The sequence below is a fragment of the Chaetura pelagica genome, unplaced genomic scaffold (genome assembly GCF_000747805.2).
Source record: "Chaetura pelagica isolate M959 unplaced genomic scaffold, ChaPel_1.0 scaffold598, whole genome shotgun sequence".
Classification (NCBI taxonomy): domain Eukaryota; kingdom Metazoa; phylum Chordata; class Aves; order Apodiformes; family Apodidae; genus Chaetura; species Chaetura pelagica.
Window position 1 is genome coordinate 314,684 of NW_009954119.1, and position 27,538 is coordinate 342,221.

The 27,538-nt window shown below is 36.6% G+C and overlaps 1 protein-coding gene across 1 annotated transcript; it reads right to left on the reverse strand.

The window, feature by feature from the left end:
- Nucleotides 1–82: 82 nt before the first annotated feature.
- On the reverse strand, nt 83–26,139 carry TMC1 (transmembrane channel-like 1; the record flags this gene model as incomplete). The annotated part of the gene is made up of 13 exons (XM_010002630.1): nt 83–351; nt 1,305–1,440; nt 1,537–1,615; nt 3,260–3,385; nt 4,707–4,946; nt 7,458–7,525; nt 12,665–12,793; nt 14,144–14,296; nt 14,537–14,716; nt 20,631–20,825; nt 22,934–23,078; nt 25,842–25,994; nt 26,119–26,139. Coding segments are annotated over 13 exons (1,894 nt in total), but the record flags the coding sequence as incomplete, so codon positions are not given.
- Nucleotides 26,140–27,538: the final 1,399 nt, after the last annotated feature.

Genomic DNA, 27,538 nt, shown 5'->3' on the forward strand with positions numbered 1-27,538 from the left:
ACTTGCAAGAGTGTATGTGGGGTTAGGACCACTCTTCTGTCCACCGGCAACCTTCATCAGATCACAATGTGCCTGAGGCACCTTATCTGTAGTTGGGAGGGCCCCTGGGAACTCCTGGTTGTGGCCCCGGGAAGCGTGGATTTCCGGGTGTGTAGCCCGGTCCTCCATAACCCCTGGGCCCTGGTGGCCTCGTCACAGCTATGGAGGGGGGAGGAAGGTTTCCTCCTCTGCCTTGTGGGGGATAGTGGCCATTCAGGGCAGGACCTGGATGCTGAAGTGCCTGAGAGGAGCTGGTTTCTTGTGGCTGGCCTGTCTTCTTTTCTTCCTTACCATTCTGTCCTTTCGTGTTGTCTGAAATGTGTTTGGAGAACAGAATTAAAAAATGAACATATAAACCAGACATTCCCTGACAGTGAAATCCTGCAACCACCTGTCAGCTCCAGAGCGTGGTGTAAAGTCTGGACCCTCCCTTGCCAACATCCTGAAATCTGAGGTAATTTTAAGATTTTTGCACCCTGTTTTCCCTCCAATCCTTTCTGCAAGGCCCCAGTGGAGGAAAATTAGGTCTTCTTCCCAGATAGCTAGATGGAACTAGATATCATCTATAAATGATAATGCAGGTGGAAATTTCAAAGTTAAGCAGGCAGGTTTTGAGGTTGCAGATATGTCTTGTACAGGTTTTTTCCAAAGACAGATATCTCTAATATCACTTTCTCTAATAGCCTTGAATCTGTACTGGCTGTTTGCATGGATGATGGGCAAACTCAAGCTGTGTCCAGGGGAAAAGAAACAGCCTGCAAAATCCTACAAGACAGATTGAAACCTGCCTGACCACACTAGGCTTTTTGACAACGATTTCTACCTTGCTGTGGTCCCACTATACCTTCTCCTGGTGAACCTGACACAGAGAGCAAGTGCTGTCCTGAGCAGTCCTGGATCAAAAAAATAAGATAGGAGGGTGCAAGCTTTGGACCTGGCTGGTTTGTGATAGGTAAGAGGGATGGATCACTAACATTGCAACCAGGGTTTAAGTGTTTGGGGTTTTTTTTGCAGGGCTGAGATCTTGCAATTCGTTATGGATCTATTATAGGTTTTTTTCACTTCAGTGTCACCTGGTGACAAATCATGTTACAGTATTTATTAAATAAGCCAAAGAAAGAAATATAGTCTAGAGATTACTTGTAATTCAGTGTTGTAAATATCTTTCAGAAGATTATGGCAAGAGAAGCACACAAGACAATGAGGAAGACTATGGTCAGGCATAGATTAATTCCTTATCCTGAGGAGATCAAAACAGTCCTTACTTTGGTTTGGTGTGGATTCATCTTGCTTGGCTCCTTTATCCTTTGGCTGCGATGCTTCTGTCTCAAATGGATTTTCCTCTTGTTCATTTGACTTCTGTGCCCTTTGTTTATTTCTTCTTTTATTTTCTTCTGCTTGCTAATGATGGGGAGAGAAAGAGGGCATCTTTCAGTCAGCTGAACAGCTTCTCCAATATTTTGTAAAACCAAAAATCAGTAATTCTCTGTTCCTTACACTTTGTAGCTTCTTCTTCAGTTCCAGGTTAGCTTCCTTGTAGGATTTGGATGTAGCATTGAGATAATAAATACTCAGGCTATATTTAAATAAAAATAATATTTCTTGTTAGGTAAAAATTTAAACCCTTAGAACATTCCTATAACAAGAACTACTGTTGTACTAATACAAAATCTGCACCTTTTCTTCATTTATTATGCCTAATAAGTAATAGTATTTTACAATTAAAAATGTGCTTCTTTGTACTATGGAAGGAAGAAGGTTCTGTTATTTCAAGGGGGAAAAAAAAAGCTAAGATAAATTATGTTGTCTATTAATACTCTATATTCAATCTTACAGTATTTAAGGAAGATGTTAGAAAAAGTTATGCTTCACTATGAAGCATGCTCTAAAGAATAACTTATACAACTTAATTAACTGGTATGACGCACCTTAAAAACGAGAAAGTTGTGCTTACAAGAGCTTTTGAACTAATGCAATAGACAAACTCAAGCAGTGCCATGAAAACAGCCAAAACAATAGCTTTTCATTTTTATTTTAAAGAAAGATCTCCTTATTCTACTAAACAAAAACATAACTGCGTAATGTAATTTTCTTTTTTCAGTGTATTGTATCAATTTTTTGGTAACTCTGTGAAATCGGTATTTCTCACCATCCTGATTTAATTAGAGAAATAATGATATTAAGACTTCAATTGATGCAAACAGTAAATAACTCATCTACATATGCTGTTATCTCTGTTTTTCCTCATTAAGCCTTGTATTTTCCCCCTATTTTTTCTTTCTTAATTTGTAGTGTCTTTGCCTTGGACCATTCCAAGAAAGGAATGGTGCTGAAAAAAAAATAAATCAGTAGCAGCTGACCACATAGTTCAGAGGAAAGTCTGGATTCTTTGTTTTTTCTAGTCAAAGGTGAAAATAGAATAAGATGTTAAGGAATCTTGGCAAGATTTCATCTCAGAATTTCATCTGCTCACGTAAAAACCTTCTTCAATTTCTATTGTATTCTGTATTCTTCTCTATATTTATTGGCAGTGTTAAATCCAAGCTGATATCTACAAAGAATTAACTTCTAGTTCAGCAGTATGCTTAGGAATCCAACACAGCAGTTTAAAATGTCTTTACAGAGCAGGATTCAACACAGTTTCTGAGAAACATTATTCTGGGGCTCATTACCAGGAACTGACTTTAAAAGAATTTCAATTAGCCCTGTTTCATGAAGTCTCCAACACCCTGTCTCACACTTCTGCCCCGTTAGCATAGAGTACATTGTTTGCAAAGGAAAGGCGAAGGCACTGAAGATCAGATGCACGGCAGGTTACTGAGAAATAACAGCTTCACGTTGGCCAAGTTTCTGTTGAACTTGCTGAGGATTTATAATGTGCTGTTCTGCCTCCTGGACAAGCTGATAAAAGTCACAGCAGTTCAAATGCCTTACAGGCTTTTGCATCTTAATAGCTTTGCTACTATTGCAGAAATGACATTTTTTACAAGCAACAAAAACAGCAACAACAAGACACTGAACAAAAAAAGAAATATTAATACCCTTTGTGCAAAGGCACTTTAATTAGGATAAAATAAAAAGCTAATTAATTATTCAAGTTCATCAACACAGGGTGATCAGTACTGTGTTTAATTCAATATTCAGGCAGTGAAGGTTCAGAATGAAAGAAACTTAATATACCTTAGATTAGACACACTTTGAGTTAATAGCCTATACTTACACCATCAGCAATATAAAAGGTAGGACAAGTCCAGGGTTAGAGGCATAGCCAAATACCTTCCCAAACCAGGACGGGAAATCATGCTCCAGAGTTTCTGATATTACTTCAAACATTCTAGTCTTCCCACTGTTAAATAGAAAGGCTGACAATGTATGACATGCAAATACTATGGTAATGTCAGTTTAGTAGTAAAAACATGTAAGTTAGTCACACACCACCGAACCTGAGAAAAGGACAATAAAGTGTATGCTAACAATATTTAACACTTGATTCTCTGAAAGTAATGTTATTTAAAATATATACTTATACACTTACAAATAAATATATATTTAAATATATTCAATACAAATATAAATATATGTAAATATATTATTTATGTATTATATTTGTGTTATTTTATTGTACGTTATATATAATTACGTAATAATTATATGTAAAATTATATGTAATTATATAAAATAAGATATATTCTTATTTATATTATATTTATGCATAACATTATTTTATTTATATATTGAATAGATATGTATGTGTATTTAAATACAAGTATTTTCATTGTGTTACAGATTTTGCCTGCAGTTACCACCAAGGTTATTTCTCACAGAATCAATGTACCAACTTCTGAACTCTATACCACTAACCAAAGAGTGAAGTGCAACTTGTGCTCTATGAAGTGCTGGCAAAAAATTCAAATCTCATCTTTTTATGGTCAATGAGAAAAAAATGGTCTGCTTGCAATTCATTTCTGTTCTGCCTAATTGTCTTTTCTCTTTGCTGTGTACCAGTGCTATAAAAGTTAGTATCTGTGTGTTAGGAGGTTTTTTTAATAGTTTTACAGTGATGTAATAATTTTCATGCATAGCTGTCCTATGGCCAGCTCATCTAGGATTTTTTTTTCTTTAGACCACTGACATTGTTTTTCTTACAGAAGCATTGCAGTAGATGTTCCAAAAGTCCTTTCCTGCTTGGTTTGTTAAGGAAAATGTTCTCTTTTTTTAACATAGAGCCATACACTATCAGTATTTTTCCACTGACTGCTCAATAGTAGCATTACCTATACCCACGTTGAACAAATATTCATTAGTTTCAAACCTTCCTTCATTAAAAGTTACATTGAAGTTCCCATATTTTCATGAAGAACAAAGTATCTGTAGGTTTCTGGGTTAATTACTGCAGTAATTACTTTTTTTTTTATATAACAACTAACTGAAAAAGAAGATTTTCTTTTCTACACTTCAGCTAAAACTTTCTTAAAGAATTACTCAGTTTGATTCCAGCTTCAGGAATTATCCCCAGTGATAAACGTAACAATTAAACACTCAGTCTAAAAGGTGCCAACACTTACTATAGAAGCTTTTTTTTTCAATACTGCATCATTCACTGTGATGTGATGAGGCAGTTCATTACATCAATAACAAAAGATGGATGTAAAATGCAAAAAAATAACCTGAAAGGACCACAGTCAAAAGATGGTGGGATGGAGACAATGGTATATACAGCAGGCAGTGTGGAGAGAAAGAGAATGAAAAGCAGCATGGCCATGTAGAAGTTATTGGATCTGGAAGCCTTGAAGACCCTCTCTTGGGGGACATTGCAGCACATCACTGCCCAGCACTGCAGGTACATGGAAGTGTGGAGACGGAACACATTGATCGCTGGGAGGCATGGAGCATAAAAGGATCCCATCCTAGAAAGGTAGACAAGAAAAAAATAACTACATTTGTTTAGTACTTCAGCCTTCCTTAACATGCTACCCATTCCCTGTATCAATGTGCTTTGCAGCCCCTCACACTGTGCACATAGAAAGCAAGCTCATACTATTTATTTTTTTTTAGTGATCTTGCCTCTTCAGCATTACTTTAAGAAGAATTGGTGTTATATTCAGACAATTCTCCATAGGAACTTTTTATTTTAAAGTTGGAAAGCCCTCTTTCTCTGCAATTAAATTACCACCTGGTGAAACACCATCTGCTTATTTTGCCCCTTTAGTTAAAGTAGCATCTCACTTGTGTTGTATGAAACAGATAGGCCTAGAGGTAAGTATCACCAAATTGATCTAGTTTACTCTTGCTTAGTTTTCTTAATATACTAGCACCATTTCAAGAAGTACCTTTGATGTTTTTCTACTTACAAAATAGGAAATAGATCTACATGGTAAAAAAAACCAACTTCCATGTACAGGAATATTATGACTGACTTGTATTAATATCTCTCCTGCTGCTTTTCATATAACCTCAATGAAAAGATGAGGGCTTGCTAGTCTACAGTTCAAGGGAGAGAGCACTTCACGGCCCTGTTCCTTACCTTCACAAAAATCACTTGTAAAATACTCTTCAGTTTCAACAAGTTTCAAATCTGGGTAACTTATGGCTGCCAAAATAATATATCAGTATAACATTTGTTTTATGGTAGACAAACTGTTTCATAGACAGGACTTGAAAATTATTTGCATCCCACTTGCTTTGTGAAAACACAGAGAAAGAAAAGAGAGTTTTCCTAAACACATTGTCTCCTTCATACACAAAAATAAATTCTCCCCTACATGGCTCTTGTCCCCTTTCTAGCTTTGTGACAGCAGCAGCTCACCATCTGCATCTCAGTATTTTTATTCTATTTCAGATGAGCACAAGCATGTGCAATAGAGTTTGTAAAGCTCAGATAGAAGCAAAGCCAGTTTATCCTGTGTATGTATTAATGGTAAACAAGGTTTTGGCAGTGTATGTTTATTATAATTCACTCAATCTTTTTTTAGTCTTCTGATGTATCTGCTTTAGGTTAAATCATCAGACATTATTTTGAAAAATGCTACACTGCTAAGGCCTTCCTTAGTCCTGCAAGTATCAATTAGCATGCAAATGTGGTCCCAACTCTGCAAAAAGCAGTAAGCAGAAGGATGCTGTATCTAAATAGCACCACAAAAGCACAAGTCATGATTTCTGTGCCAGAATGTGCATATTGGAGCATGGCAGATTCAAAGAGCAGAATCTGTACATATAATGAAGTATAAAAATGATAGGTATAAAGAAGTTTTATTAGGGAATCAACCCCCTTACCCAGCCCTCAAAGTCTTTCAAGTAAGTAATGATCTCCAGACTATATTCCAGCAGTAGAAAGAATAAGTGCCATCAATTGTGTATAAAATTTCAAGCAGAGTTTATGCTGCAGCTTCATAATGTTGAGACTGAGAAATGTTGCCAATCTGAAGGCAGATAGCAACATACCAGTTGCAAGCTAAACTGTGTTTCTAAAGTGCAGGTCACAATCTAGGTGCCTCACATGCCAGCAGTAGAGCTGGACTCCTTCCAGCCCTACTCATATGGCATGCTGTCCCTAAGAGGCCATAGGTGGTACCATGGTCACCCCAGCAAGACAGCCACTTTCAGAGCTAGCTCGTGGTGCTGCTGTCAGGGCCCTCAGTTCATTCCCCCAGCAGGGTTTGTTTGCTAGGGCTGCAGAATATTTGCAGCCTCTCTCTTTGCCATACTTCTGCAGCATTTCTTTGACATTCTCATTACAGAAGCTTTGGGCTTTACAGAAGTGAGGGCTTTCAACAAGCAAAATCTGATCAGCAAAGTCGTACAAAAGGTGAAAAAGTAGACCTTATCAAGAACTAACTTTGACAAACCAGCAGTGCTTGAGGAGGACAGTTCCTTAGGAAGACTGAGAATCTTGCATGAGAGCTTTATGAGTCTGATGTTCTTTACAACTTATGTAAAGTCCAAAAAATGGGATGAAACATAGACTTGTTCTCTAGAGCTTAGGCCTAATACTGGAGCAGTAAAATTTTATATACATTCACATGCCTCCAAAGATAATCGTACATGGATTTGTTTTAAGGCCTTTTTTCATAGGCCTTACATGTGAGAAAAGCTATTTTGAAAAGGTGATATTCAAAGCAAAACACCACAGTCCAAGTGCTAGCTCTTGCAAGCAGGCAGTCAACAGAAAAGATGAATCATCTGCACAGCTTTTTAGTGGTTGATCTTAACGTCTCATTGTAAAACTGTGTTGCATCTCTTAGCCCAGAACTACTTTTGAAGTGGTCCCACTTATTTCAGTGTACTACAGTTTGATATATATTGCATTACACTTCCATCAGACTAAAGTGATGAGACGGGATCAGCACTTTAGAACAATCTTTCTCTGGTACAGCTAAATCCTGCAGTTCTGCAAATGCAACATGCTTCGCCACACCTACCAGATCATGCCCTGGTTAAAGATCAATCCCAGCACGTTTCCACTTATATCGAACTCAGAATATGATGGCTGAAAGAAATCATACAGATGCTTTCATTAGGTTAGCACAAAGAATTTTGTGATGATTTACAGTAGATTAAAACTGTCTATTCCAACAGCAGCAGCATACTGACATAGTGTTGTAAGGCTTGTTGCTGCATCTTATCAGTGAATCATGGCAATCATGCAGATTTTAATTCAGCTGGCTCTATTTTGCTGAAAATTATGTTGTAATTTGCTCAGAGGAAGGAGAATTGAAAATGATTATGGCTACTGAGTACATTTTAAAACAAAAATTCATAAGTTCTCTACTCAAGTGGCTAGTGGTGGTCATCTAATACCAATAAAATGCAAGCCATGAGGTTGCTATGATTTAATTCCTGTTTGAACTATACCATTACATTTTTAATTCAAGATTCAGCCGTAGAGTTTCATTATCACTTTGTCTGCTTAATCAAGGACTGTATAATAAATCTTTGTTTCCAGTATAGACACATTAATATTTTAATAAAATAATTATTTTGTCTTATAGCACTAAACTATTCATCTGACTCAGTCTCTAACTGGTGAACACTTCCATCTGCAAACACTGAATACATTGCATTTGAGCAACAATTGAAATACACACATCCATAAGAGTTTGGGTGTACATACACCAGAAATAAACTTTCTGGTAAGAAATGGTTGTAAACTTTTGGTTTACACCTAAATATCTGATTTAAGCATATTATTTTTATGATTTTGCATTGTCAAATTTTGTTTAATCAGCTTTTTAATAAAATAACATTGCTACACCATAGCTGGTGACTTTCATATGGTTCAACATAGTGGGTGGACAAAAAGTTAATTAAATGTGTACCTTCTAGGTACTAATTACATAGATGACTAACAGAGGGAGGAAAGGGCATGAGATACAAAAATAACTATTCCCTTATGGCTGAACTGAGACAAAGCTGTGCTAGTAAGATCACTAAGTAAAGTCACAATTTGTAATTGTACTATGTTATGCTGTTATACTGCTGGAATATTTAGAGCTCATACACACTTTCTTTGTGGTTTGCATATGTTTACAACAAACTGCTATATTTGTGTTGCATGTATTTATGAGTTTTCTTCAACACAATGAAAGATTTAATAGATCAGTAGTATTCAATGTGGAAAGCAGTTGACTAAGGAGGAGAGCTGAATAGAGATCATATGTGACAGATAAACAACATCATACGGTACCAAATACTGTGTGACTACTCTTTATAACACAGTCGGTAACATTAACAAATAAAATAAAAAAATAATTTTACATTTTATTTTAAACAAACAAAAGAAAGTGTTTTTCCACAAAACATGCAAGTTAATTCCTGGAATCCCTTGCCAAAGGATGTTTTTGTTGTCTAAAACACCTAAGGTGTAAAAAAGCCTAAAAAAAATAATTGATAAAATGTAAAACGTGGCTACTAACCACAGAGACACAGGTAGAGCTAGTTTCCAAATAAGATTTTAAGCTAGTTCCAGAAATTTAATTATTTCCAGTTTACACTTACACACTTGGCTATTGTTTCAAGCAGCTTACTGGACATGAGGACTGTAGTGGAAAAGATCATTATAACCATTCTTACATACTGTCAAATAAAAATGTCAATAAAAACTTAGTTTCAACATACCCTGTCAGTAGATGTGTTGTTAACACTTTGAGAACAAAGATAAATACCATGGACATAAGAATTCCCCTCACTGCTGGATAAACATACCACAAGTTCTCTTGATGATGTTGAAGCAATTGTGTGTGGGCTTTGAGGTTCACTCTCACTGCTTATTGTCTCTCTTTATGTTCTTTACTCTGCATGTGGTTGAATGGCTAGAAAGAAAGATAGTTTCTGTGCTCTTTAGTCCAGATCCTTAATTAAAAGTCATTTATGGGCCCTGTTCTATTGATTGAATTACTGTGTTAAATTCCATTGACATCCCTGATGGTAGCCTTCTATGAAGAATTAACTAGGTGGATGGTAGGGCGGTAGATGTGACTTATCTTGATTTCAGTAAAGCATTTTACACTGTCTCCCACAGCATCCTCGTAGATAAACTGAGGAAATGTGCTCTTGATGATCAGGTAGTGAGGTGGATCATGAACTGCTGGGACAGGCTGCCCAGAGAGGTTGTGGAGTCTCCTTCACTGGAGACATTCAAAACCCTCCTGGACATGTTCCTGTGTGATGTGCTCTGGGTGATCCTGGTCTGGCAGGGGGGTTGGACTAGAGGATCTTTCGAGGTCCCTTCCGACCCCTAAGATTCTGTGATTCTATATAACAAAAAAAATGAACAAAAATGAAGTATAGGTGTTTATGGATGAGCACATGCATTTTCAGCTGACAACTGGCACTCCCAGTTCAAACCAAGCTGTCCTGCAGTTTACCTTGTGGCTCCCAACACCAGAAGATTGCAGTCTTTTTAAAAAAATACATCTATCCAGCTATTCTGGATAACCAAAGTCATGTCAAAGAGAACTAGGGACCTGTGCCCGGGGAGGCCATGGAACAAAAATCCTTGCATAAAAACCAGCTGATTCAAGAGTACAAAGCAAGACAGAAGAGGCTTCAGGAAGGCCAAATGGAAGGCCAGTCATCCTAGGTAAAGAGTCCGTGTTACAGTCTTCAGAATGTCTTTCAGGCTTGCACTCATTCAAGCTCTTCCATTAATCATAGATATTCTGAAATGGATAAAGTACAGTCTATCATTTCAACATCTTTTGAAAAAATTCTATCTGAGTTACTTCCTATCTGGTGTAACACCAGTTACAAAGATCCATGTCTTCCCCACATACACCCTCCGCTATTGCAATGGCTGGAGAGGGAAATAAAAGGAAGTTGCAGATGCAATTTCAGTACATGAAAACACATGGTTCTACAAGTTTTCTGGTTCTTTGCCCATGCTGTGTTCAGATTCTTGCATGTGATACTGATATTGCAAGTATTTTAGCTTATTTGTCCACAACCTATCCAGTTGGTATCCTTTGTCTCCAGCCACATACCAGGCCTATTTGAGACACACCATAGAATTAGCAGAAAGAAACCTAAACCTTGCTGTAAAGGCTGAAATTCATAGGAGCCAGCCAATAGCAATGAGACTGCTGTACCAGAAAAGCATTATTTCAATAGAAGCCACCAGAACTTGATCTTCCTCTGAAAAATTATAATTTCCTAAATGAATGCTTTTAGTAAAAGAAGAAATTTGTACATATATGTTATTGCTGGGCCACTCTGCATCATCTTTGAATGGTTATAGAGAACAGGAGAGGTGCCTGAAAACTGGAGGAAGGCCAATATCACTACAGTCTTCAAAGAGTGCAAGAAGGACCCAGGTAACTACAGGCCTGTTAATCTCACCTCTGTCCCTGGGAAGATGATGTAGCGACTCATTCTGGATGTCATCTCTAAACATGCTGAAGCACAGGATGCTATTGGAAGTGGTAAACATTAATTTACCAAGGGTAAATCATGCTTGACTGATCTGCTTGCCTTCTGTGACATTGTAATTGGCTGGCTAGATGAGGAGGAGCAGTAGATGTTACCTACCTTGACTTCACCAAGGCTTTTGACACTGTTTCCTGTAACATCCTCATTAGGAAACTCAGGAAGTGTGGGCTAGGTGAGTGGAGGTGGATGGAGAGCTGGCTGTGTGACGGAAGTCAGAGGATTGTGATCAATGAAGCAGGGTCAAGCTGGAGGTCTGTAACCTGTGGTGTCCCCCAGGGGTCAATACTCAGTCTGGTCTTATTCAACTTACTCATCAATGATCTGGATGAGGGGACAGAGCAGGAAGTTCACTGATGACACCAAACTGTGAGGAACAGTGACACTCCAGAGGGCTGTGCTGCCATCCAGCATGACCTGCACAGGCTGGAGAGCTGGGTGGTGAGGAACTTAAGGAGGCTCAACAAGGGGAAGTGTAGGGTCCTGCACCTGGGGAGGAAGAACGTCATGCACCAATACAGGTTAGGGTAGACCTGCTGGAAAGAAATTCTGAGGAAAAGGATCTGAAAGTCTTGGTAAATTATCCATGAGCCAGCAATGAGCCCTTGCCACCAAGAAGTCAAATGGAATCCTGGAGTGCATAAGGAAGTGTATGGCCAGTAGGTCGAGGGAGGTCATTCTCCCCTTGTACTCTGCCCTGGTGAGGCCACATCTGGAATAATGCATCCAGTTCTGGGCTCCCCAGTTCAAGAGAGACGGAGAACTACTAGTGAGAGTCCAGCAGAGGGCAACAAAGATGACTGGGGGATTGGAGCATCTCTCTGATGAGGAAAGGCTGGGAGAGCTGTGTCTCTTTAGCTTGGAGAAGAGAAGACTGAGGGTAGACCTTATTAATGCCTATAAGTATCTAAAGGGTGGGTGCAAGGAGGATTGAGCCAGATTATTTTTAGAATTCCCAGTGACAGGGTGAGGGGCAATGGGCACAAGTTGGAACATGGGAAGTTCCATTTAAATATGAGGAAAAACTTCTTTATGGTGAGGGCGACAGAGCCCTGGAACAGGCTGCCAGTATCCTCACTGCTACTTAAGAAGTGAAAAAGAAACATCAGACTTTATATTGTAAGCATCCTAGCTGATTAATTTAACCTGGTTCATTTTTTTATAAAAGAGTGAAAGTCTCAGATCCTAAGTGAAGAGTTCTACACCCATTTATGTTATGACACTTTCTAACTTTATTTGAGCTAAACAAATTCTAGAAAAAAAAATCTATAATAGGATTTCTAGAACAAGTTCTCTCATATTTTTCTCTGCATACACTGGATGCCTCTGGATGCTAGAAGACCCCACCTGGAATCCCATAGGAATCAATGAGATTATAGTCCATGTAACAGGGGATGAGTCTTCAGATTAGAAATGTACACCCAGTTTTTTTACACAATCAAATGTAAAAAAAAACAACAACCAACTAAACAAAAACATTTCCTAAAGCTACTGAAGTCTGAATAATAATAATAAGTCTGAAGAAATATTAAAGCATAAGCAAATTCTGATAAAAAAGAGCAGATTGCCATTCAGGGATTTTGAAGGTGATATGCCTAGCCAGCTGTTAATTCTGTAGGATTGAAAAGGAAATGTAATTTACTACAAAAATTTGAAGTGATAATCTGACAAAGATCTGACTTAAAATAACAAATAAGATACTTACAAATCCATACTCCAAGTCCCAGCACCAGCAGTAATTGAAAAATCTAACAAAGACAGCTCTCAAGAAATCACCAATTAGAATTGTGATGTATGTTGTCATCGTGTCAGAGACTGTCAACCGCACAAATTCCTGTTAAAGCAACATTTTATTTTAAGAATATATTTCAGCAATTAATAATTACAATAATAATGAAATAGTGGACTTGATCCCTAATTTTGCTTATCCTGCTTTAACATCAAAAAGTCTGTGGTCCTTCTCTGCATTCACTAATTTTGAAAAATGTCAGCAGAAAACTGCCTCTTGTTTGCTAGAGGTATCCTTTGCTCTAATTTGTGGTCATGCTATCAGGTAAGACTTCCAGGGTATGATCAAACTGGGAAAGGCTTACAGTGAAGATTGCTGCTGTAAGATAAATCTGAGCTGATACCTTAAACTGCTTTGGATCCCTTTGACTTTGGGAAGATTGATTTCTCAAGGAGCACCAACACTTAGTGAATACGGAGGAGAAAGAAGAAAATCCTAATGATGATCCTCTATTCTTGTACTTTTACTTTATTAATTCCCACTAAACCCTACTGCAACAGGCCTTACCCCAATACCAAGGCTATTGGGTATATCAAGCGAAAAGGCTATTATTACTCTCCCAGATCTGAAATTAATGAGAAAATTAGTGCAGTGATGAGCTCTTGATGTTTTTAGCTTATTATTCAGCATCAGTGAAAGGAATAAGGGGGCTATAGGAGGGTTCTCTCTCCCTGCTGTTGATTTATTGAGTCAGGAGTGAAGATAACCAGATAGTGAAACAGTCAGAGTGAGAGAGCAATAGCAAAAGCTGTGATTTGGTGGTGAATTCATTCTCATGCACCAAACAGCAATGGGGTATGACTAGAAGAAAAGAGGATGTTAGAAAATTCTTTCAAAATTACATTTTATATTAATAGGTCAATAAGAATAAATGTTCAACTGATACACAGTTAAATGACTATTGTTCTTTCACTGAATGTTACTTGGCTAAAGACAGAAATGCCTACTCAAAAGAATACTGCTATGAGAACTATCTTTCATGTATTTATTTGTTGAGTTACCTTTTTTTCCCTCTTTTCTATAGATATGTTGTAGTCAGAAACTGATTGCATTTATTAGGGTCTGTGATTAATCCAGCTTTTCAAAATTGCTAAACAGGTTTTGCAAGAAAAACATGGGAAGAGGAAGAGGAAGGTAAATGAAGAGAATAGTGAAAAGGAGGGGGGAAATTCTTTCAGTGTTGTCAAACACCAGAAGAAAGAACTTCCTAGGTGGAGTCCAAGGAAAACCAGATAATTTTTTCTCAAATTTTTAGTTCAGAAAAAAAATCTCACATCAGTTTTTCCTGACATTTTCCCAACTTGATATCACTTCTTAGCAGAAATAAAAAGGATTTAGATATGACATCCTGTAACAGGCTGAGTTTCAAATAAGAGCTCAAAGCAGTTACATTACCTGTCCTACCATTGTTTCCCAGCATGGCCCTCTGGGGACATCTGCAGGATCCACCTGTATTGGAGGAGCAGTTGAATTTTCTGGAATAGTACCATTATACAGACTGGCTTCCCATATTGTCATGTTATACTTGACTATCTTTTCTTCTTCCAACTAAGTAAAGAAATAAATTAGAAAACAAACAAACAAACCAATTTGTTTACCAATGAATGAGAATGTTACCAATTCTCAACCTTTTATATTCCAAGATTCCCATTACCAGCTCAGGCATGGATGTGATTTCCAGTACCAAAAGAAAATAATGTCTTCAACTGACATGTCTGTAACTGGCTGGAAATCCTCATCCTTCCCCAGCGACATATTAAAAATAATGAAGGGAAGTAAATAGCTTGCCTTGAGATTGATTTCATCCATTAGGGCAATAATGAAAGTGTAGAGATTGCCAAGAAAAAGAGCAAAGATTCGTCCCAGCTGCCATCTTAGAGCTATGCGAGGGTGGTAGTTTTCCAGAGAACTAATTACATCAAATAAAGTTGGGCAGAACATTCCTAAAAGTGACATAACCATGTTCACCTGAGAAGGGGGGAAAGAAAAGAAAAAAAAATATATTTGAGGGGAAGATGTATTTCCATTACAGCTTTTTATTTGGTTTTGATTTAATGAAAAAACAAAATCCACTCTAGGAGTCAGACAATGCTCTCATAAAGGAGGAAAGGGAAGAAAAGTCAGTTGTAATCTACTGCAGATGGATATATGAGATCTTTTTTTTTTTCATGTTACATTTCACTTAAATCTCAAAAATAATGAGGTTAGTTATTCTGCCTAGAACCTACATTTTAACCTGAAGTCTACTATCAGAGAGCTTAGCAAAACCTATTTTCAGTACTGTTCTATGCAACATCTATACCACATGTTCCAAATGTGGACACAAAGATGCATTCCTGTAGAAATACTACACTAAGTTAAATTTATCTGAGATGTAGCAGAGATCTGAGATGTCACAAAATCATAGAATATATCAAGTTGGAAAGGGCCCATAAGGACGGTCCAGTTCAACACTCTGCTCCTTGCAGGACTGCCTAAAACTAAAATATATAACTAAGAGCATTGTCTAGATGCTTCTTGAATTCTGACAGTCTTGGTGTCATAGTAATTTCCCCAGGTACTGTGTTCCAGTGATTGACCACCTTCTCAGTCAAAAACCTTGTCTTCCGAACTTCCTCCAAAAAAGCTTCATTTAATTTTCTCATGTCCCGTTGCTGGTCATGAGATGGAGTTGGTCAGCGCCTCCTGCTCCACTGCCCTCCATGGGGGTATGAGATCACTCCTCACTTTTCTCCAAGGTGAACAGGTTAATGGACCTCAGCTGCTCCTCTGAAATCTTGCCCTCAAGGTCTTTTACCATCTTGGTCTCCCTCCTCTGGGCACACTCTAATAGCTTGATGCCATTCTTATACTGAGGTGCCCTTGAGGTTAGGCAGCTCCAGTGCAGTATTAAGTGGGATAGCCACCACCATCCACCAGCCAGCAACGCTGTGCTTGATGCACCCCAAGACATGGTTTGCCCTTCTGGATGCCAGGACACACAGTTGATTCATATTTAACTTGGCACCACTCCAAGCCCCCAGATCTCTTTCTGTAGGGCAGCTCTCCAGCCTCCTGTCCCCATTTTTTTTTAAAAAAACAATCAGAATTACCCTGTCTCAGATCAATGATCTGCCACTTGCTCTTGTTAAATGTCATACCACTAGTGATCGCCCAGCTCTCTATTGTACTTCAGAGCTCAGGTCTTCACCACAGAATAAAATTAAAATGAACCTAGCTTCCTTCTGCCTGTGTTTTTTTAGAAATTTCTAATAAGATTAACTCATAATCTTAGCAGTATGGAAGTGGAACAAGTTTACTGGAAGCAATCTGAGGAAAACAGGTAACTAGCTTTTACAGAAAGTCTGAAGTACAACATAGCTTATAACTTCTACAGAAAAGTGAGTCATCATACTAATTTAACATTCCCAAGTGATTGCTGATTTCAAGTCTACTTGAATCTTTGGTTATAATTCATCGCATCAGCCAAAACTGAAAATAATTGAAGAAGATTCAGAGTGCAGCTATTCAATTTCAATTTAAAATAAAATTTCATTTAAAAGAGTGTGTCTTTAAGGGACTAAAAATAATAAACAAGAAACAGAAAATATTGTCTCAGTCACAAGGTTTTTTCAAAAAATGGAAGATTATTATTTGAGATAAATCATAATTAAAAAAAAAAAAATTAAGTTAAAATAATGTACTCATTCACTTGTTCACAGAACTCTACTCTTTCAGTTTCTCTGAAATTAACATTCCTCCATCATGCTGGAATACATTTTTCTAGAAATATTATAAATTTTAATACATATCCAGCTTCTAGCTACCCAGAGGTTTAGGATTACTTTTGCTTCTCAGGCATAACATGGCAGCAGAAAAGCACTATGCCAACAAATAGATTCATTCACTTAAAATATATATACATTCTCACTCCTAAATAATTTCATCCATGAGACTGGTGTTCTTAATGAAAATAAATAAATAGCTTTATTTTCACTGTTTTACTAATCTTGATTTTTTTTTTTTTTTAATGATTTCTCATTAATTACTGGATTTTTGCATTTGTAGGCAACAGGTAGTGCATTCTGTGCAATTTTTGGCACTCTTTAGGAAGTATGTAAGTTGTTTATTAATGATTACAGGATGTCATTGATGTTTCCTATATATTTAGATACCATTATTTGTAACTGGTATTACTTTATTAAAATAAGTCACCATTGTCTTGTAACACCCAAAAAAGAAACCAACAAACAAAAACTTGTAGTGACCCTCTCTTGAAGTACTTGGATTTATAAGTGAAAAAGGCAGAATTTATATTTTAATATCCTGCCACCTTTTACGTTATGATATTAACCACTGTGTTTGTTTTCATACATTAATGCTTTGAAAAAAAAAAATCCGTTATGAGAATTGTGGGTACTCTTATTTTTTGGTACTCCTAGAAGTTGATGAGATATTTGTGATCAAAATATTTGCTTTTTTTTCATTTTAATTGTAAACGATAATTGTAAACTTTTTTATCCTAAAGTCTTCAAAGTGTCTAACTGTTTATAACACATATTGTCTCAGTTACCATTAAACCAGAGAGTTTATACCTAAACATGCCCCAAGATGGCAAAGCTGCAGGAATCAATTGCAAAGATACATAAACAGTAAGTCCTAGAATCCAGAAAAAACTATTCAGTTTTGCTACTTGTTCTGTCAGGTAGCCCCCAGAGGATTTCTCTTTGCCTGAGATCAGTCTTCCTTTAGATAGATGCAAATTTTAATGTTCATAGCCAATTCTAGTTTCTACTCAACTCATTAGATGTACCTTTGTTCTCATACTGGAAGACACAGTGAATATGCATTTTGCAAGAAAAGCTCTGTCCTCCAGGCAGTTTAAAATGTAGTACCTGCTGACTTTGTTTAAAGTTTCCTTGTTGCTGCATGTGAGAAGCAGGACAGAAGTCATTGCTTTTTGTGAAAAGATATACCAAAAGAGGAGCAGAATGCCAGCATACATGCCTGGTACAGTTATGGTTGATTGCCAATGTGTTCTTATATGCACTATCTGCTAAGTTAATCTTGATAGCCCTCTCTGCCCTAGTGGGACAGAACTGTCTATAAGAAAGGAACAGCAACCAAGATTCTGGTTCAAAACATTTTTTTATGTCTCTGTGACATTAGTCACTCCAAATACCAAGTCTCTGCATGACAGACTGAAAGCTAGAAAATTACTGCTTACACAAGCTTTTCCAGCTGCTGTGAATCTGGTAAGAAATCCTGTGACAGCAACCACAACTAAACACCAGCCTCCCAGCATATTGAACTGTGCCAACACAACATTAAATGTTGAACACTGAGTGCTTGTTGGTTAAACGTTAAGTTCATTAAAAGTAAGTAGACTACCTAAAATAAATCATAGTTTCTACTGAAAATGGTTGCAATAGTCATAGGCTTAACTAGCACCTGCTGCATAAAGCATTAATAAAGTTATTTTCCTATGAAATGAAGTGTAATTTAAAAAAACAATAACATTATAAATTATATTTCATACTAATAAAGCTGCCTGATTATTGCTGGAACTAAATAGAACATTAACAACATAGCTTAATAGCTTAAGTACAAATGTACCTCATACCCACCGCTATGAATATTAAAGTAACTAGCAGGATATTTTTGGCTAAAGCTTTATGGGGCTTCCAAGATCTGAAACGTTAAAGCTTTTTTATTATTATTATATTTTGTCCGGGAGAAAAATTATTCTAAATCAGACAAATCAGTCTGTCTCCCCAGAAGTTTTCTCTGCTTTGAAGAAGCCTAATTTTTAAGCAGTACAATAATATTTTTGAGAAAACAGGGTACCTCTGTACTAGAGATGTGCTTATACTACTTTCTAGCTCTGCAAAGTATCTTCTATCAAATGAGAGAAATCAATTTTGTTTAGCAAATTTAATTCAGTTTTTAGGATTCCAAGGGAATGAGTGGCATTATTCTCTATTTTACCAACATTTTCTCAGTTGTGAGGAAATTGTCACATAGTGCAGAATCATTCATCCATGACCACTCACCAAGCCATAGCCATGAATGAGTAGCATCAAAAAAGACTGGTGAGATCCCTTAATGGTCCCAGTTTGCGTGTTTCCACTGATTTCTTGCTCCCCGTGACACACTAGACAATTTTCTCTGAACTGTGATCTGACAGAAGTAGGTACCGCCAATACAGAGAGGGAATTTACAAACTTACAGCATTATGACAGAGGAAGGTAGTCAGAGAGAAAAAGGTCTTGCCCACAAAGTCACCAGTGGCACTTTATTAGGCTGGGAGCTTCAGGAACATATGATAGGAAATCTATTTACCCTGGATTACTCCAAGAGCACCATAACTATGTGTAAACATTTTTTAATTCCTTAATACATCCACTGTGATGAAAAGAAATTTCATCAGTAGTTTAATATTTTTATAAATCATGACAATTTTTACATACTATTGTTTGATTTGTATGTAAGAGCTGCACTTTCATTGGGTCTGAGCAGTCCATTAAGTGTTTATAGGGGATTTTCCTGATCAAAATCTCCATTCATTTATTAATGACACAAACAAGAAATCTTGATCTAGAGAATAAGAAAAATTTTAAATGGCTGTTACAGAGAAGCCAAATATATTTATGGAATTATATATTCATATCCAGTTATGAGCAATACTTTGAAAATCACAAATACATTCACTGGGTGTAATTAGGAAAAATTCTTCAGCTGACTAATGGCAGTGTTGCCTTATCTGCTCTCCTTTAGAGATACATCTGCTCCAGATCTTAGTCCTGTGTCTTATTAGCAGTATTTTTTTGTAAAGCAAACAAAAGTAAACAATGTAAACATGCTTTTGTTAAACTACTTTCCAGACGGCAGGATGAGCTAATATAGCAGATTTCAGTAGTACAGTTGTTATTAATACAAATCAGTTACCACACCTTTCAACTGAGACAATGCCAAATTCCTCCAGAATTGTCTTCATCTGTTGTCAAACTTTGAGCTCATGTTGCTTTAAGCCAAGTAGTTATTGTAGATGGCTTTTCTTTCTCATCATATCTAAATGTGTTAACTTCTATCAATGAACTTCACCCAGTTTTAACAGCCCCATTTCCATGTATTCCAGACTTGGAATGCTGTAGTTTTTTATGTTACTTTCTCAGTCAGGTTTTGGTGTTGAAAATTAGGGATTTACTTCTTCATTCCATTGTGGCTAGCATCTTTTTGTCTTACCCTAAAACAGATATCTACTTTGCATTGCAGTGGAGAAGATGAACTTTAAGTAACAAACAGCTACTTTTACAACATACACAACGGTGTTTTTGCTAAGAAACAAAACCTGCCCATGTTTTAATAAAACACAATCACTTTCACTGCGTATCAGGCAAGGCTTTATCTGCTCTAGAAGAAAGCAGATTAAGCGCAAAAAAATGTAACTGGGCTCGTGGACTGGGCAGTAGGAACTGAAAAGAACGAGCTTTGACCTGTTGCTATGCTGCAGAGTTGTATCCATGAAGCTCCAAATATCTTTGGGTATGCCACACACCAGTCACTTTGCTTGGGCCAATTCCAGGAGGAAAACTACAGGAGAGCAGGCTCATTGAAGAGATCTTCTGAGTCCACAGAGTGGCTGGAAAATAGTCTTAACAGCACAGAGTAGTAAAGGTAAAGGCCTTAAATGACAACTAAATACAAAAGCACATTTGAAAGAACCAACCAACAGATAATAATTTTAATGACAAGGTAAGCAAAGAGAAAAGAACAATTCTTTTGTTAGGTGTTTGCCACACACACACTTCGAGTATTTAAATTCTCAGGAAAAAAAGGCAACATGCAGAGTAGGGGAACACAGCTTCAGACCACATCTATTTTAGAAATATGAAGCACGAACTTCATTTCTTTCCCACCACCCGTAGTTCTCCAGACCTTCCAGGGCAAATTTCTGAGATCTTCTGACGACAAAAAAGATGAGGTAGCCACTCCCAGCAAGTGTGCATAGGGCTAAGAAGTTAGCAAGAACCCTCAGGAATCGGGTCAAGTGAATATTTTCCTCTTTTCGGCTCTCCTGCTCCTCCAAAATTGCCTCCTGCACTTGTTAAAAAGAAAATAATTTTATGAATACTTTAATAGCCAAGACCCCACATCTTTCCCTCAGTTGTTAGAAGCCAGTTAAATAAATTACAAAGATATGAATGCACACCTGGGCATCATGTTTTGAGATAAGCTTATATTGTATAATAAAATGTGATTCAGACTCTAGCATATCTTTTGAGGTCCCTTCCAACCGCTAGGATTCTGTAATTCTGTGATAGCCCAGGATTTTGGCTCCCCAGAGTTTGCTTTGCTTCCATTGTGTGTGTCCACACTGAGTCATGTTAGATCTGCATTCGTGCACCAATGAGAAACCAGCATGTTCCAGGAGCTTCCAAGGTGCTTAGAGTTTGAGTGACTCAGAAGGATAAATGTGCAACTAGTTACAGACACAGAACTGTAACACTTTAAAGATGTGCATTTGTGAGAAAAGAGCAAAAAGATTTATTCTAGGAGTCAGAAACCCAGAATGAATTAAGAGACAATTTAGATATAGGAATCCTAAAAAAGGCAAACAGTGCACAGCTTCAGCCTGCAAAATAAAGTGTTTGCCCCAAATTTACCCTGTGCCAGGACTGATAGCTATAAAGACTCTTGTAACTATAATCTCCAGCTACTGCACTTGCCACCAGAAAGAGCTTTTGCTCTGAAGTGTCCTCATGAGAATGGAGTTTGGTTACAGCTTCTCACTTTGGCATAGACATCAGTTGCCCAGAAAGGAAGCTGCACTCTGGCATTGTAATAGTTAGTCTACATGATTCTGCTTTTCTTATGATTTGTGTTTGTTACATAAATGAAAGGAGATTACAGCAGCTCCTGAGAAAAACTCCCATGACCTTGCCCAAGCCAAGACCTCACTCGTTCTCTTTGAGGTTCCTTGCTCATTTGCAAAGATCACAGAAAAGCTTCATGAGTTTATTTCTCAAAAGTAAGTTTCTGTCTCAACTGATTTGTATTCTTCTTCAAATAACCTTCAGCAACTGACCTGAGTGCATGGGCAGGGAAGGCTCACACAGTGAGCTTTCAGTGCTTTTGTTCAATATTTCTTCAATATTTGCTTTCCTGGGGCCTTTTCTTTTTACTGAATTGGAGCGCTGTTATCTTTTATGCTAGCAGTTTGGAGAGCGGGAAGGGTGGTGTGATGTATAGGCTATATCAGCACAGCAGAGAGGAAGGGTGTCATGTGTGATGGGATAGTGCAGTTAGTGCTTGGTCCTCCAGCTCCTGTGTTGTGTGTTGTCAGTGTGACTGCAAGCCTAGCACCTTGCTTATTATCTGCCAATAACTTGCCAGGGTATTCCCTGTACATTATAATACTGAAAATTAAATTTTCCTTTATGTGTTGCACTGGTGTGTTTCAGTGACCCCAGTGTATAAACACATTCTTTAACATTTGACAAATAGAATGTATCCCCTTCACTGTTTTCACGGCAGTGCAGTTCACCTCCTGCCCCAGATTCTTCATAAAATTACTTTTGAGATCAATATACCGTATAAACTGGAAGGAGACCTACGAACACCTCGTATTGCTTTGCAAACTGGACTATATTTTGTAATTGTTTGAAAATAAAAACTTTGTATTAAACAAGGAAAGTAATCTTCCTCCCCTACTGAAAGCAAGTATACACTCAAAATTCTGAAGCTAATTCTTCTGATATGATAGCTAGCCATTTATAGATTATTCTATTCCTTTATTTGATGGTATCTTTTCAGTATAGCAGGAAAAGATGATAATGTAAGGTTAGCAAAATATCACCAGTGTTAAAAAAAAAATGTTTTTCAGACAAGCACCATAGAAACTGTGAGCCATCAGTGGTGACAAAAAGGAAAATATTATTTTTACAGTCAAATATTTTTTCTAAAGCTATTATTGCAGTCACAGAGAACATAAAAGTCAACATTAATGTTATTCCTTCCACATTCAACAGGAAAAAAATCAGATTACAAGTGACAACGCACAGACTCAGAAGGGTACAGAGCTACCTAATTTTAGTTTAAGATTCTAGGCCTTAGGCAGAGCTAATACTTGACTCGAGTTCCACCTGATTCGCACCAGTGTGAATGACAAATCAGGTTACCTCACCATACTGAGCTGTATTTTACCTTAAAGCTTGTTGTGATGGAAGCAAACTTGTTATCTGCTGTCTCAGGATTGCCAATCAGGTAGTCCCAGCTTGTGAACATTTTCCAGCTGAAATTAAAACTCGTATCATCCCCACCACCATCATCATTTGCATTCTTTGCCATTCTACAAAAGCAAGAAGGACACAGAAAATTTAAAGTAGGTTCTGCTGTGTGAGCATTATTTTTAAATTGGTCCTCAATTCAAACATGGTTATGAAAAAAATGTTATTGTTGCAGTCAATCATGTTATACTAAATCTGGAAAGTTCAGTCTGAAACAAGAGAGGATGATGGAGATCTTTATATTTAGACTATTTATGACATCACAAAAGACATTTTTATGAGAAATAATGGATTTGTTTCATTAACATCTCAGAAGAATTCTGCAAGATAAGAAACTACATAGGAAAACAATATCAAGAAGACTTCTCAAATAGAAAACTGCAGAGCATCCTGAACGGCAATGGAATTGATGAGAGACTTCACAAAGAATAAAAAACAAACAAACAAAAAAACAAAACAAAACAAAAACCCCAACAACCTGAAAACAAAGAAAAAACCCTCTAAAATAAAAAGCCAGAATTAAACTTGGTTATACCACTCAGAAGCATAACTAAAATACAGCTATCTTCCCTTTCATCTCCTGTGCACTCATAAATGAGACTTGTAAGTGTCCACCAACACCAAATTATTTATTCGGTGATTTGACTTGATTTTTACTACTAGTTTCTCTGTCTCAAAAAGTTGTCATCCGTGTAAATTATAATGGCATTGTTTCTGCATACTTTATCACTTTATTCAAACTATTAAGCACATCGTTGGAGTAGCAGGGTACAAGCCATTTAGCCTTCAGTATTGTATTGATTGCTTGGTCAGGAAAAGGCAACACCTGTTTTATATTTCATTAACACAGCTGTTACGTTTTTAATAGCAACACATTCAAAGTACCTCATTTTGAAAAGTCCACTAAAATTTGTATTCACAAATCTAGGAAAAGAATAGTAAGTAGATAATACAGAAAATCTTTCTGAGCTGCCATAAACTAACAGCAGGGTTGAGTCTTTTTGTTTTACTTCTTCTATACAGAAGGGACAGAGAACATGAAAGGTTCTTGTCAGGATCTGCCCTGCTGCTGGTTTCTAGAACACAATTATTCAATTAGACTTCCTAAAGAAATAGCAAAGAGTCTTGTGCATGAGATATCCTTTCTCTGAGACCAGAAATATTTCCATTTTATGTTTTGTAGTGGAAAACATACAGAGAAAAGGCCTAAATATAAATATTTCTCCTAAATAGGATAATAGTGCTTACAGTTTTCACTACCTCTTTCATTTAGACAATCTCTTTACCAGATCTCAGTCTAGAGCAGAAAAATGCACCTCCTGTACCTGTAACAGGAACAATCCTGTGCGTATTTCCTTCTAGAGAAAAAGCAAAATGCAAAAGATTGCAAGAACTGCTCAGAAGATTTCTTATATATTGGTGAGTATTACGGTCGTGTGGCCAGATGGGAAGTGAGCAAGTACAATGTATTTTAGCCACAACTACATTGCTTTCTTTGGGCCAGAGACTATATGCTAGAAAGATGAGGGTTCTTAGGTCTGGGTGACAGTTATTGAAATACAAGTATCTGAGACTAAGACTTCTAATCTTCAAAACTACATTATGAAAAAAGATTTTAAAATGCATTTTCAACTAAGCCAATTGTTTTTTTTTATAATAGTAATTTATTCCTCCTCCAAAATAACTGAAAACTTTTTATTCTGATATGCTTCTTGCTCTATGTAGAAAATGATGCAATATTTGGAAAACAGAATCTAATGGTCATGTAAATGAAAATACCAGCTTCAGCACAAAAACATGGGAGAAGATTAACTGCAGTTTTCTCTGTATTGACAACTGTCCATGAATCTTGACCTGCAGTACTCTGGTTATTGTTTTGTTTTGTTTTGTTTTTTTGTCGTAAACATCTTTTAAAGCCACCACTATAGCTAAATATTATTGTGGGAGGTGGTCACATTACTTGAATCAGGAGTATTGAAAGTTGTATTCATTAATGTCCTGTCTCCTTAGAAACTGCCAGAATTCTAACAACTTATTCCAATAGTGAATTTAACTATAAAATAATAATTTTATTTTGTTTAAATTCTGATCATTAGGCAAAACTCAGGTCCAGAATTTTAGAGCCAAAAGACTAATATATCACTAGTTGTACTACCAAAGCCCTATTTCACTTAGCCCTGTGCTTTCTCCTGTTTAAACATTAAGTTTTGAAGTTATATTAAGCATAGTTTTCACACTTCTGGAGATTATTTTGCATTCCACAGGACATTAAACCATTATTATGGAAAGTAGCATTAATTCTTCTGCACCACTTGACAAATGTGACCTAACTGCTATAGATTGGCTGAGAATCATTTATTGCTGACTGTGAGTTGCACACAGAATTATTTGCCAAATGTTACTTTATTTTTGTCTTCTCCCTTCTTAAAAGATTTTAACTCAGATAAGGTGTTTTTAAAGGTTCAACATTTATATTTCCTGGATGTTAGCTGACATTCCGCTAGATGCAGTGTATTATGAAAAGATGGACTGACAGCTCTGTTCCTTGTTTTTGCATTTATTTTTCACTTTGAAGATGCAGGAAAGATACATTTTTTTACTTCAAGAAATATTCTTCCCACTTTCACAACACTTCTGGCTAGAGCAACAGATAAATACAGGCTCAAGCTGTCTTACATTACTTTGACCTTGCCCTTGATCTTGCTTTTTTTTTCACTTATATCTATCATATTTTTTAAAAAGGTAGTCTCTGTGGTCAACAGTGAAACCATCTGCCTTTTTTTAATGTACTTTATTCCAGAGAATAGTACACAAGGAGAACTTACGTTCGAATTACAATCATAAAGCTGTAGCCGATAGTTCCAACTCCAACAAGGAAGTATGAAAGAGGCATCCTGAACTTGAGCCATCCAATTGTCCTCTGGTTATTGTAATAACCATAGAAGAGTACAGAATACTGTGCAAAGCCCTGAAAATTCAGCAAAAATTATAATGTCACATCTGTTAAATACGCACATAATCAGAAATAGTATCAATAACAAGGTACTGAAACGCTCACGTAAATGCATTCAAATCAGTTGTAAGCATCAATATAATAATTCTCACAGGATGGAAAAATCTCTCCTTTTGTTTAGAAAGATTATTTCATCTCAACTTTCAAATCTTTTATCTTTAAAACTTTTCATGGGCATTCCATCTACAATTCAATGAATCAAAACTTTTTCTTCAATGTGAAAAAGCAGTAACAATTTGGCTTAAAAAAATTGTTTTGCAAATTACTTGCAGATAAGATGCCATATTAAAAACTTAATTTTTGCATTTATATTGTTTATTTTTCTAGCATATTTAATATTAAAGTGTCACATGACTTCTCAACAATGTTGTCTGTTGTTCATTACATGATCATTCAATATATATTAACCAGTAGCTAGCTGCTTTTCAAGGATTGTTATTCAGTGTGCAGGGTTTTCAACACTTGGATTCCAAGGTTGTAAAAAGTGCAATATGAGTGTACCTTCTTTCTCAGTAATTCAAACTGTACTTCCTTGTTGAAAAATCTTAATGAGAATTACACTACCTTCTATGGGTCAGATAGCTGGTTTTTCAAAATCATTTATTGGTACGTGATTACCTGTTAGCAATTGCGACTATCTCATATGATCTAAATAAGTGAAACTTCATGACAATCCTCAGGTTAGGGCAAGAACTGGCATTCTAGAAGAATCTATGCAAAGTCTTTACAAGGACAGCTCAGCTCATGCACAGCAGTGGCAAGGCTCCAGCTGTATATAATGATTTCAAGTCAAATACAGAGTATTTGGAGTATTTGGAAATGTAATTGGTGGATAAAGCATGCATTATTTTGACACTAATACAGTAATCTGAGGGGGTTGTGAATTTTAAAAAGCCATTTACTTTTGTTCTGCTTTTCAGTTGCTAATTGGCTTAAAATAAATAACATCTTTCATTTATATGTTGGTGCAAAACTTGCAACTATTTTTTGTAGCTCTTACTCTATATGAAATGAGTTGCAGTGCTATCTGGAAAACCTAATACATAATTCTAAGCTGAAAACAAAATATTAATAAATGATAAAAATAAATTCCAGTGTCTTGATTTGGTAATGAACATATCTCATTTTTCATCTTAGCAGACTAGCTTTGAGACATGCCTACACAGAACAGAAAATAGCATGTTCTTCTCTGATAAGGGGAATACTGTTATAGAATACTTTTATTACTAATTAATAGTAAAATGTCTACACCAGTCAGGATACATTCAAATTCCATAGCATATCTTTTGCATTTCTTTGTTCATTAAATGCATCCTATAATTCTACCTTAGCCAGGTTTCAATACAGCCTAATATGGCTCTGTAGAGCCTTTTGGATCCCTCAGATTATTGAAATTATTTTTAAGTCACTGTGTTCCACAGTCAGATCATTCCTTCACTGTGTGAAATTCAGTATGTTGTTTCCTGAGCTTTGATTTCTGTATTTCACCATAAGACTTGAAATATCTTT